Raw genomic sequence first — 13,557 nt, forward strand, 5'->3', positions numbered from 1 at the left:
AGGAGATATTACTGCATGCTTTATGACTCTGCACACCTATAATCAATGCAAGATGTCAAAGTCATAAAAATGTGTATCCTTTAGTTTGTGACTTAAGCACTACTCTTGAACTGGTGTTTAATTTCAAAGGTGTAGTGTCCCATACTGTTCTTTTTTGAGACCTGGAAATATTTGATTGAGGCCAACACATATTTTCAGAATAAAAGATAATACATGAATTTCTGGTTGCTGTATGATATATAACACCGTGTAACAATTATTATTATTTTTTTTTGTTCCTGGGTAGTAAGTGGCAGACGCATTTTGAGACTTCAAAATGGTGGCATTCCTGATGGGTCTCCAAGGCGGTTTTACCAAGTTTCCCTGCTATCTTTGCCTTTGGGACAGCAGGGACACCAAGGTGCACTACCACAGGCGGGACTGGCCACAGCGGACCGAGTTCTCTGTGGGGAGGAACAACGTCAAGTGGGAGCCACTGGTGGACCCCCGGAAGGTGCTGATGCCACCACTGCACATCAAATTGGGCCTTATGAAACAATTTGTCAGAGCTCTAGATAAGGAGTCGGCAGCCCTCAAGCACCTTCAAGACTTCTTCCCTAAGCTGTCTGAGGCAAAGGTCAAAGCCGGTGTCTTCGTCGGACCACAGATAAAGAAGATCCTGGAGTGCAATGAATTCCCCAAGAAGCTCACTAGTAAGGAAAAAGCGGCTTGGAACAGCTTTGTCGCAGTGGTTCGGGGCTTCCTGGGCAATCACAAGGCCGAAAACTATGTGGAGCTGGTTGAGACTCTGGTGAAGAACTACGGCACAATGGGCTGTAGGATGTCCCTCAAAGTCCATATCCTTGATGCTCATCTTGATAAATTCAAGGAGAACATGGGAGCGTACTCGGAGGAGCAAGGCGAGCGCTTCCACCAGGATATACTGGACTTTGAACGCCGCTACCAAGGACAGTATAACGAGAACATCGTGAAAGTGATTTACAGTATAATCGTAAATCTCGAAAAACTACTCACTTCTAAATCTTTTGTAGTCATTTTTGTATTACTTTAGTATAAATACATGTTAATTTGGATTCATATGTTGTTTTTTTCTGACTTTATGTGAAAGAAAAGACACAAATTTGCCCGTTTTCTCATTGGAAATAGGTACATTTCAAAATATCACTGTCCTGGTCACAAAAGCAAAGTTTGTGGGGAATAATAGCCATTTTCTATACTTTTGAGGCATAAGCAATTAGGAAATAACACTTACTACCCAGGAACAAACATTGTGTTACATAGTGTAATAGGAGTACCACCTATATAACCCCCTCTGATTGCAACCTTTTTTGTTCACAGTGTACATAAAGGGATGTCTCTAAAGCTAAAACCTTTCAGGGGTTGTAAATGAAGTGGTCTGTCTAATTTATTACAAACCAGAGTCAACAGAAAATTGGAAGACTTATGTGGAAATCCAGATGTGGCAAATTGCATTATGATTAGTAAATACAAAATGAATACTAGACACCGTCGTCTGGCATATGATCTCAATACTCATATTCACACGTCAAAATCGGGGCAATATGTCATTTTTCAGATTTTAGTTGTATTCTAGCGGCAGCGTTCTGAACGAGCTGTAAGCGAGACACCACACATTTTGCAAAACCAGAGAAAAGTGCATTACAATAATCAATTCTAGATTAATCAAAGGCATGCATTAGTCTTTCAGCATCAGGCACAGAAATAGGTCCAAGTTTACCTATATTTCTCAAACAATGAAAGGATACTTCATTAACTTTCCTAACATGAGTCTCGAATGATTGATCCGAGTCACAGATGACCCCCAAATTTCTCATTTATTGTTTTAGTCCAACTCAAGTAAATCAACATTGTTTAGTTGGTTCTAAGAGCCCACTAGCAGAACCTCTGTTTTATCAGTATTCAACATTACAAAGCACTGAGACATCCAATACTTGATATCTGCAAGGCAAGCAGCTGAAGATACCCTAGAAGTATTTCCTGGATTTAAAGAAAAATATAGTAGAGTATCATCAGTGGAACAATGGAGGTTTACTCCATGTCTGCCGATAATGTCCCCTAAAGGTAACATACAGACGTGCTCAAATTTGTTGGTACCCCTCCACAAAAAATGAAGAATGCACAATTTTCTCTGAAATAACTTGAAACTGACAAAAGTAATTGGCATCCACCATTGTTTATTCCATATTTAATAGAAATCAGACTTTTGATTTTTTATTCAACATAATATTGTAAATAAGAAAACAAATGAAAATGGCATGGACAAAAATGATGGGACCGCTAACCTAATATTTTGTTGCACAACCTTTAGAGGCAATCGCTGCAATTTTTTTGTCTGTGAACATAGAGCTGATGTGACTTGCCAAAAAGCTCCAGTTTTGACTCATCTGTCCAAAGGACATTCTCCCAGAAGGATTGTGGCTTGTCAATATGCATTTTAGCAAATTCCAGTCTGGCTTTTTTTATGTTTTTCTTTCAAAAGTGGAGTCCTCCTGGGTCTTCTTCCATGGAGCCCACTTTTGCTCAAAAAGCAACGGATGGTGCGATCAGAAACTGAAGTACCTTCACCTTGGAGTTCAGCTTGTATCTCTTTGGCAGTTATCCTTGGTTCTTTTTCTACCATTTGCACTATCCTTCTGTTCACTCTGTGGTCGATTTTCCTCTTGCGGCCGCGCCCAGGGAGGTTGGCTACAGTTCCATGGACCTTAAACTTCTTAATAATATTTGCAACTGTTGTCCCAGGAACATCAAGCTGCTTGGAGATGGTCTTGTAGTCTTTACCTTTACCATGCTTGTCTATTATTTTCTTTCTGATCTCCTCAGACAACTCTCTCCTTTGCTTTCTCTGGTCCATGTTCAGTGTGGTGCACACAATGATACCAAACAGCACAGTGACTACTTTTCTCCATTTAAATAGGCTGAATGACTGATTACAAGATTGGAGACATGTGTGATACTAATTAAAGAAACTAATTAGTTTGAAATATCAATATAATCCAATTATTTATTATCTTTTCTAAGGGGTACCAACAAATGTGTCCAGGCCATTTTAGAATATCTTTGTAGAATAAGCAATAATTCATCTCTTTTCACAGCTTCTTTGCTTTATTCTATGACATACCAAAGGCATGCAAGTATACATGATAAAATAGCTTTTAATTTCATCACTTTTCAGGAGGAATGAAGCATTATTTCAATGAGCTGTAAGGGTACCAACAAATTTGAGCACGTCTGTATATAACAAAAACAACAAAGGAACTAAAATAGGACGCGATAGGACACCTCGACAATCCCACTGAGCTTTCAAGACGATTCAATAAAATTGAGTGGTCCACAGTATCAAAATCAGCACTTAGATCTAGGAGAATTAAAATTGAGGGAAAGCCCGAGTCAGAAATTATCAACAGATAATTTACTAATCTAACAAGGGCCATATTGGTGCTATGTGCAGCACAAAATCCAGAATGAAAATGTTCATATACACAATTAAGAGCTAGAGTGTACCAGACCATTTTGAAGTTGTCCTACCTTTGTCTCTCGTCCCATCATGTACTCGAACATCACTTTTCTCAGGTATTCAAATTCTGTTGGTTCTGGCAAGCCATCGCTGTGGTGTTTTCCACCTGTGAAAGTGAAAAGATCCTATGAGTTATGAGTGACTAGGCTTCACAGAAACATGGACACAGACCAAATTATAAAATCTACTTTATAACGTTCGTATAAACCAATTCCATATATCTTTAGTTTAATGTAAACATGAGGTTCCCTGTCTTCTCTCCGAGAACTGACCTTGGATGTTGGATTTTTCAAAGGCAGTATTACTACATCGTTAAAATAATATAATATAAATTAAAATAGACTATATGCTTTTGCGCTATTTTGGAGGAAAATATACAAAATGACTGCATTCTTGAAGAATGCCTTTCCCTCACTGCAATGTCCCATAAGACCCCTTTGCTTGGCTTGATAAATACAGCTCTATAATTAAAACCAGGGCAGACAGCCCAGCTTCCACTTCTCCAACTGTTTATTATCTGTATTAAACAATGTATGTTTGTGCTTGTTACATATTTCTTACAAAGGAGGATACGGACAACGTGCCCCACATGTCGACCTGTTCCTATCCAGTTTTAAATAACTTTAGCATACCAAAGGCAGAAGTATTAAAAGGGACTAGGAGCTCTTAAAATAAACAAATTCCCTGGGCCGGATGAGATCCTCCCGATAGTACTCAAAGAAATGAAAGAAGTTATTTACAAACCACTAACCAAGATCATGCAGCAGTCTCTTGACACAGGGGCTGTACCGACAGACTGGAGAATTGCAAACGTAATACCGATCCACAAAAAGGAAAACAAAACCGAACCAGGTAACTACAGACTCATATGGGAGATACTGAAATTGAAGGAGGAATCTATGAAAAAGACCTAGGAGTTTATGTTGACTCAGAAATGTCTTCATCTAGACAATGTGGGAAGCTATAAAAAAAAGGCCAACAAGATACTCTGATATATTGTGAAAAGTGTTGAATTTAAATCAAGGGAAGTAATGTTAAAACTTTACAATGCATTAGTAAGACCTCACCTAGAATATTGTGTTCAGTTCTGGTCACCTCGTTACAAAAAAGATATTGCTAGAAGAGCAACCAGAATTATCCCAGGTTTAAAAGGCATGTCGTAGGCAGACAGGCTAAAAGAATTGAATCTATTCAGTCTTGAACAAAGAAGACTACGTGGTGATCTGATTCAAGCATTCAAAATCCTAAAAGGTATAGACAATGTCGACCCAGGGGACTTTTTTGACCTGAAAAAAAGAAACAAGGATCAGGGGTCACAAATGGAGATTACATAAAGGGGTATTCAGAACAGAAAATAAGAGGCACTTTTTTACACAGAGAATTGTGAGCGTCTGGAAGCAACTCCCCAGTAATGTTGTTGAAGCTGACACCCTGGGATCCTTCAAGAAGCTGCTTGATGAGATTCTGGGATCAATAAGCTACTAACAACCAAACAAGCAAGACGGACCGAATGGCCTCCTCTTGTTTGTAAACTTTATGTTCTTATATCAAAAAGCCGATGCTCGGCAGCTCAGCCAGAATATCTGAACTGTTTAAACAAAAGGTCCTATACAATTGAAGTTACCTTGGTGTATTCGTCCTCCTTAATTGTTTTAAAAGGCACATTGTACTGTATGTATGGTGCCAAGCTACCTCTACTTAACTTTGGCTCATTTTCTCTGAGTATAACTCATTCTGAAGGTTTAAGGTGAATGTGATCATAAACCTAAGGCCATTTAAATACTAAAATCCTGTTGTGCTGAATTTGCTATCCTTTGTTTTAGAGAAATGTGATTATAACCAGAGAAATTATTTTTGAAACCTCATTGAAACATGTTGCACATCATAGGGTCTATTTAATTGATATATATTAAATGCTGTCATTTAAAATCATTACATTATATATATATATATATATATATATATATATATATATATTGTGGGGCAGTGAGGGCTAATAAGTATGTCAGTCTGAGGCTGACAAGATCTATGTTCCCCTGTTAAGGTGAAAAACTTGTAGTTCATGATAGGCGTCATGGCCGAAGTAGCTGGGGAAACTACATTTCCCAGAAGCCTTTAGGGCTGATGGCATTCAGCCAGAAAAGGGAAACACCTGGCTAATTGGGTAGATAGGGTGTTGATTGTCTGAGTGTTTGCAATTATCTGTGCTATATAAACTGTCCTTTTGTTCTTAGTGTAAGAAGGAGGTGGCAGGAGTGTTGAATGTGGAGAACGTAAGTGCAGAGTGATTAAAAGAATTGATAAACTAGATTTAAGACAGGGAAACAGCTTAGCTGTCCTGTGTGAGTTAGGGACTTCAATATAGTGAAGTTAGTATCTTCAAGTGAAGATAGGCTTTGGTTTGTTCTGTTTGTAAAAGGGTTTATAGTATTTTGGTTCAAATATTTACTTTGTTCCTGTGTTTTGTTTTATTTGGTGAGAATAAAAGTGCGCCAAGGCGCTGAACAATAACTCTGTCTGTGGGTGTTTGCTGTTCCTGCCGCTAGTCAGTCTTGACTGCCCGCCACGCTACCACATATGGTGGCAGCGGTGGGATTCTAGTGCCCTAGAGAGAGAAAAAAAAAAAAAAACACATAAATTATGGAAGATGTTCTCAGAGCCTTGTTGCAGGCCACTGCTACTCAGCAAGAAGCAAACCAGCGTCAAAGAGAGCAGACAGAGGCACAACAAGAAACTAACCGGCTGCAAAGGGAGCAAGCAGAGACACAGCAAGAGACAACTCGGCTCCTGTTGACCCAGATCGCACAAGGGCAATCCGAAAGGCAGGAACTGGCGAATCGGCTTGCCACGGTAGAAAACAACGCACCGGGTGGGAGGCCCATGATGAGACCGAGCCACGTTCTGCAAAAGATGACAACCGGTGACGATGTAGAGGCTTACCTGCTTGCTTTTGAACGAGCTGCTGCTCGAGAGTCCTGGCCCAGGGGACAGTGGGCTGGGATAGTAGCCCCGTTCCTGATCGGGGATGCCCAGAAGGCATATCATGATCTGGAGGCAACAGCAGCGGAGAACTACGACAGCTTGAAAGCAGAGATCCTGGCCCGAGCTGGCGTAACCCCAGTAGTTCGTGCACAACGTTTCCACAACTGGAAGTTTCAGGAGAAACTTGCCCCAAGGTCTCAAATGTTCGACCTCATACATCTGGCTAGGAGGTGGCTAAATCCGGAGGTCAACACAGCGACCCGAGTTGTGGAGATTCTGGTTATGGATCATTATTTGAGAGCCATGCCTGCCTCCCTCAGGAGATATATTGGTCAAGGGGACCCAGGCACAGTGGATGAGTTTGTAGCTTTAGTTGAGCGTCACTTGGCTGCAGTAGAACTGTCTCGGTTACCCAACGAGACACTGTCAAGGAGCACCGAGCGACCCTCTACCCTGAAGGACTGGTCTCGCAATGGAACCGGTAAGAGGGAAATGGGGAAAAGGGCCTCTGAAGAGCAGCCACAGGCTGTGAAGGGACTGGGGAGTAACAGGCATATAAATCTAGAGCGGTATAAAAATGTTAAATGCTTCCGTTGCCAAGAGTATGGGCATATAAGTGTGCAGTGCCCAAACGAACACGAGCCCATGCAGTGTAACGTGGGTCTCAATGAGTATGATTGTGGGGTCGTAAATGTGGTGAACATGGCACTAGGAGTACATAAATTTCTAATGCCTTTAAAAATTAACGGGAAGGAAGCTCTGGCACTCGCAGATTCAGGTAGTGCAATTACATTGGTCTCCACAAATTTTGTGGAATCAAACCAATTGGACCATAATCTTAAAACTGGAATTACTTGCGTACATGGGGACGTGAATTTTTATGCAACCAGTATGGTTACCCTTGAATGTCAAGATTCAAAGTGCAAAATGAGAGTTGGGGTCGTGCCTAAGTTGCCGCACGCAGTAATTCTAGGAAGAGATTATCCAGGGTTTGATGCACTGGTTAAAGTTGAAGGGGAATTGGCTCCCCCGGCTGGAAATTTAGTGTCAGGCGAAATTGGCCCAGAGGAGTGCCTTGAACAGATCTTCCCGTTTCCAGACCCGACACTGTTTGTAAAACCCCAAAGAATTAGAAAAACAAGAAGGGTTAAAAGAGAAGAAAGACGCAAGGGCCCCATAGGGGAAAGAGTACCAGAAATGTTACTTGGGGAGAGGGCAACTGGTACAGAACCAGTAGAAATTCGAGACCAGGAATTACTGGAGCAATGGTCTCTGCCAGATTTACAGTTTGGAAGGGAGCAGTTAAATGATCTCTCACTAGGGAATATTAGGAAATCTGTGGTGGAAATAAATGGGGTGCCGGTGGAGGGTAAAACCAAAAATCCTGTAGAACATTACATTCTCAAGAATGATTTGCTGTATAGAGTCGTACAACAAGAGGGAAATGAGGTCACACAGTTACTGGTGCCACACCCCTATAGAAATATAGTAATGAAGTTAGCCCATAGCCACTTGTTTGGAGCACATATGGGGGTCAAGAAAACTACACAACGGGTTTTAAAGAGGTTCTTTTGGTTGGGCATATATAAAGAAATAGAGCAGTATTGTTTGGGGTGTCCAGAGTGCCAGTTAGCGAGTCCCCGGTCCCATTTTAGAGCGCCTTTAGTTCCCCTTCCAGTAATAGATGTGCCGTTTGACCGTGTAGCAATGGATTTGGTGGGGCCCTTACCTAAGTCAGCCAGGGGTCACGAATATATTTTAGTGATTCTAGACTATGCCACACGGTATCCAGAGGCTATTCCTTTGCGAAACACCGCCTCAAAAACAATAGCAAAAGAGCTAGTCCAGGTTTTTTCGAGGGTGGGAGTACCAAGGGAAATTTTGACGGATCAGGGTACTCCCTTTGTATCGAAACTTATGCGAGACCTATGTGACTTATTAAAGATTAAACCCATCCGTACGTCTGTGTACCACCCACAAACGGATGGCCTAGTTGAGAGGTTTAATCGCACCTTAAAGCACATGCTCAAGAAAGTAGTCGGGACGGACGGGAAGAACTGGGACACCCTGTTGCCGTATTTAATGTTTGCGATACGAGAGGTTCCTCAATCTTCTACTGGGTTTTCCCCATTTGAGTTACTTTATGGGAGACAGCCCAGGGGGATACTAGACATGGCAAGGGAAACTTGGGAGAGCCAAATAGACACAGGTAAGAATGTGATAGATCATGTAATGGAGATGGGGGAGAGAATTAGGAAGGTGACCCCCATAGTAAGAGAGCACATGGAGAAGGCTCAGTTAGAACAGATGGGAAACTATAATAAGAAAGCACAAGTTAGAGGGTTCCAACTTGGGGATCGTGTGCTGGTTTTAGTTCCAACACCTGAAAGTAAACTGTTTGCCAGGTGGCACGGGCCCTATGAAATAATTGAGGTTATGGGTCCAGTAAATTATAAAGTGCGCCAGCCAGACCGCAGGAAAAAAGAGCAGATCTACCACATTAATTTGTTGAAGCCGTGGAAAGATCGTGAAACCGTCTTAATCGCAGAAGAGCCAATAGCTGAGGGTGATAGGGCACCAGCAGATATAGTTCACATAGGCCCCAATTTAGATGCGACACAAACTAGAGAGGTACGAGATTTAGTGAATAGAAATCAGGACTTATTCACCACATTACCAGGAAAGACAACGTTAGTGCACCACGATATAGTCACTGAACCAGGGGTAAAGGTAAAGCTCAGACCCTACAGGGTACCAGAAGCCAATAGGGAAGCCGTAAAAAGTGAGGTTGAAAAAATGTTACGCTTGGGGGTAATCGAGGAATCCAATAGTGAGTGGACCAGCCCCATAGTCTTGGTTCCAAAGCCGGACGGGTCTTGGCGATTTTGTAATGATTTTCGCAAAGTAAATGAGGTATCTAAATTTGACGCTTACCCAATGCCCCGGGTTGATGAGCTGATTGAGAAATTGGGCAAAGCCAAATTCTTGTCTACACTGGACCTTACCAAAGGTTACTGGCAGATCCCGTTAACAGTTCAGGCTAAGGAAAAGACAGCTTTTGTGACCCCGGAAGGTCTATTTCAATACACGGTCATGCCCTTCGGATTACACGGTGCCCCTGCGACATTTCAGAGGCTTATAGATAAAGTCTTAAGGCCTCATATTCAGTATGCCTCGGCATATCTTGATGATATCGTGGTGCATAGTGAGGACTGGGAGACTCACTTAGCTAAGGTGGAAAATGTCTTAGACAGCTTACGTCAGGCAGGGCTGACAGCTAACCCCGAAAAGTGCCATCTGGGTTTAACAGAGGCAAAATACTTGGGCTACGTTGTCGGTGGTGGGTTAATTAGGCCACAAGTGAGCAAAGTGGAAGCCATAAAAAACTGGCCGAGGCCCATAAATAAGAAGCAGGTTCGGGCCTTCCTGGGTATCGTAGGATATTATCGGAGGTTTATTCCGGACTTTGCTACAATTGCGGCGCCATTAACCGAAATGACTAAGGGTAAAACTCCAAATATGGTTAAGTGGACAGGAGAGGCTGAAAAAGCCTTTAACCAGTTGGGAAACATATTGTGTAGCGGCCCAGTATTAATAGTCCCTGATTTTAAAAAGCCATTTGTGGTGCAGACGGATGCCTCTGATGTGGGTCTCGGGGCAGTGTTGTCACAAATGATAAATGGTGAGGAACATCCGGTCATCTACCTAAGTAGAAAATTGTTACCAAGGGAGCAGCGATATGCCATAGTAGAAAAAGAATGTTTGGCAGTAAAATGGGCTGTAGAAACCCTAAAATATTATCTACTGGGTAGAGAGTTTTCTGTGGTGACAGATCACGCCCCACTCAAGTGGATGAGTCTGAACAGAGAGAAGAATGCCAGAGTGACAAGGTGGTTTTTAGCCTTGCAGCCATACCGCTTTACCATTAAACATAGAGCTGGTTCAGTAAATGGAAACGCGGATGGTCTATCCCGAGCACATTGCCTCTCGGCGGAGGCCGCTCTAACCAGAGGGTTGGAGCTGAGGGGGAGGATATGTGGGGCAGTGAGGGCTAATAAGTATGTCAGTCTGAGGCTGACAAGATCTATGTTCCCCTGTTAAGGTGAAAAACTTGTAGTTCATGATAGGCGTCATGGCCGAAGTAGCTGGGGAAACTACATTTCCCAGAAGCCTTTAGGGCTGATGGCATTCAGCCAGAAAAGGGAAACACCTGGCTAATTGGGTAGATAGGGTGTTGATTGTCTGAGTGTTTGCAATTATCTGTGCTATATAAACTGTCCTTTTGTTCTTAGTGTAAGAAGGAGGTGGCAGGAGTGTTGAATGTGGAGAACGTAAGTGCAGAGTGATTAAAAGAATTGATAAACTAGATTTAAGACAGGGAAACAGCTTAGCTGTCCTGTGTGAGTTAGGGACTTCAATATAGTGAAGTTAGTATCTTCAAGTGAAGATAGGCTTTGGTTTGTTCTGTTTGTAAAAGGGTTTATAGTATTTTGGTTCAAATATTTACTTTGTTCCTGTGTTTTGTTTTATTTGGTGAGAATAAAAGTGCGCCAAGGCGCTGAACAATAACTCTGTCTGTGGGTGTTTGCTGTACCTGCCGCTAGTCAGTCTTGACTGCCCGCCACGCTACCACAATATATATATATATATATATATATATATATATACACACATACATATACACACACACACACACCATCAAAAAATAAACTTATCACTATTATAACACATTTATTTTCGAAAAAAAAATAAAGGTATATAAAACAATGGACATTGACAAAATGTTTTTGGTTTCTTTTTAATCACTCGATTATTCATCCTTGACCATGACACACTTGAGTGACTATGACAAGCATATGCACTTAATCACCTAATTAGTGAGACAGTTGATTGGACACTGGATATGGAGTGATTTCAGCTGTTGAACTGCAAGCTTGAATAAAAGCAATAAAGAAAATCACAGAAAAAAAAATATGTTGTGTGTCAAGAGAGCAGCGCCTTCGTGCAGTAGGCATGTTGGGGGCTGGTCTAGGGCAGCGTCCTGTGGCTCGCCGTCCTGGGTGCTCACAGCCAGCAATTTCAAACCTGGCGAGACGGTACAACCAGACACACTCTGTCAATGACAGGCCACAAACTGGGAGAGTCACAACACCTGCTCTACTACAGTTTGTCATTTTTTGATCACATCTAGTGAATTTTATCCAAATAAGTGATAAAAATGTAGAAAATAAAGTCAATACCTGTCATACAGTAAGAGAAATAAGTTGCCAAAGTAAGGTACAAATGTCCTCCTTTTTCGCCAGTTTTTCTGCAGCCTCCAGGCACTTTTATCCATGCATATGTATATTACAGGACATCCGAGTTTAATGACAATTAACTTGTTTTGTCAACATGGAAATATACTAGGGAATGCACTCATTGTGACATGTATGTCATTTATATTAAATGATTTACTTCTGTTTTAAAATGGAACATTTGCCTGCAATATAATACAAATATAAAAAAAAGGTCTGGCATGCGTGGGATTTGAAACTATAACCTTCAGTTTGCAAGTGTGTTGTGTTACTGTCAGTAGTACACAACAATCAGTATTTTGAAAGATGAAGTCAGCCAGCTGAGAATTCTCAGGACTTTGTTATTTTTTTACATTTTGGAGATTGAGAGTCATCATTTCATCAGCATTCTGAGACACTGAAAAATGTATTTTAATTCAAAATGATACAATTCTGAAAATATCTGATAAACATTGAAATAAATGAATATGTAAATCAATACATAGACATTTCTTTATTTATCTATCTTGATATTTATTTATTTTTCACTAATTCATCACTGTCATTTAATACTGTATGAAACAAAAATAAAAACTCAACAGTTCTTGTTCAATTGTATATTAGTGAAGATTTTGTACATAAAGGTCGTCATACTTTCATATATTTTTTTACTTTCAAATAAAAAAATATATTGTAATGACCCGGACAATTGCTTTGTTGCAGGACTTGTTGTCTGTTCAGCTTGTCTTTGATATTACATGTATTTTAAGGGGAACAGGTCACGCCGTTACTTAGCATGGGAAGGGGGAGTGAGTGAATGCGTGGGGAGAATGCAGGGCCGGCCTTATAGCAAGAAGAGTGAGGTGGCCTCCTTGGGCCCCCACCCTTTTGGGGGCCCTGCGCACAACCAGACAGCTGTGAGATTTAATGTGTTTGTTATGTGCGCGCAAAACGGTCAGTGGTACAAATTTGGGGTACCTCATATAGTGCGAGCAACATTAAATTCTGGCGCTAGTAGTGTTTTTTTTAATTGTTTTTTTATTCCTTAGCAACCATAGATCATGATAGTTTCTCATTGGGTCTGGACTACTCACATGACCCAGACCCACCCACACTCATCCACATACACGACAGAAGGTTTGTGTCATGTGGGATAGTGGTAGCAAACATGTCGCAGCACACTTTCACACAGTTATCCATTGTATCTTTGTTCAGCAAGTCAAAACGTTATGTGGGCAATAGTAGACTTAACAGGTAACAATCCACTGTAAAATAATGCTTCGTGTTCGCAAGCCTCTTCATTTACCATGAAAATCATACTGTCAAATGAGAGAGAAGTTGACAAGAATTTAGAATACTCAGATTTGATAAAGGACTTTGCTGCTGCTAAAGCTTGGAAAATATCTTTGTATTTTTGTTCTTATGTACTTTAGAATGTAAAATGAAAAAAAAAAAGGATTTGATAATGCCCAGGGGTTCACTTCTTATTTATTTATCTATCTATTTATTTTTCAGGCACAATAAAAGTGACTCGAACTTGCATCAAAAACACAAGCCAAGTTAGTAGAAACAATTGGGGCAACCTTAACCTCCACCGCTTTTACAGTTGTGCCTATTTCCTTGGTGCTGGCCAAGGTTGCCCCAATTGTTTCTTCTAACTTAGCTTGTGTTTTTGATAGAAGATAGAAACAATTGGGGCAACCTTGGCCCCCCATCAGTTTTACAGTTGTGCCTCTTTGCTGTGATAACTTGCCATTTTTTTCACAT

At 41.1% G+C, this 13,557-nt stretch overlaps 1 protein-coding gene across 8 annotated transcripts in view; it reads right to left on the reverse strand.

The window, feature by feature from the left end:
* LOC117400464 (golgin subfamily A member 4-like) overlaps nt 1-13,557 on the reverse strand; it is a 97,350-nt gene that overhangs the window by 8,957 nt on the left and 74,836 nt on the right. For all 8 annotated transcript variants that reach the window (XM_059022820.1, XM_059022822.1, XM_059022818.1 and 5 more), the window contains one exon: nt 3,547-3,641. In XM_059022820.1, coding sequence (XP_058878803.1) covers nt 3,547-3,641 — 95 coding nt within the window. The remainder of the gene's footprint in view (nt 1-3,546; nt 3,642-13,557) is intronic.

Source organism: Acipenser ruthenus, chromosome 4 (genome assembly GCF_902713425.1).
Source record: "Acipenser ruthenus chromosome 4, fAciRut3.2 maternal haplotype, whole genome shotgun sequence".
Taxonomy (NCBI): domain Eukaryota; kingdom Metazoa; phylum Chordata; class Actinopteri; order Acipenseriformes; family Acipenseridae; genus Acipenser; species Acipenser ruthenus.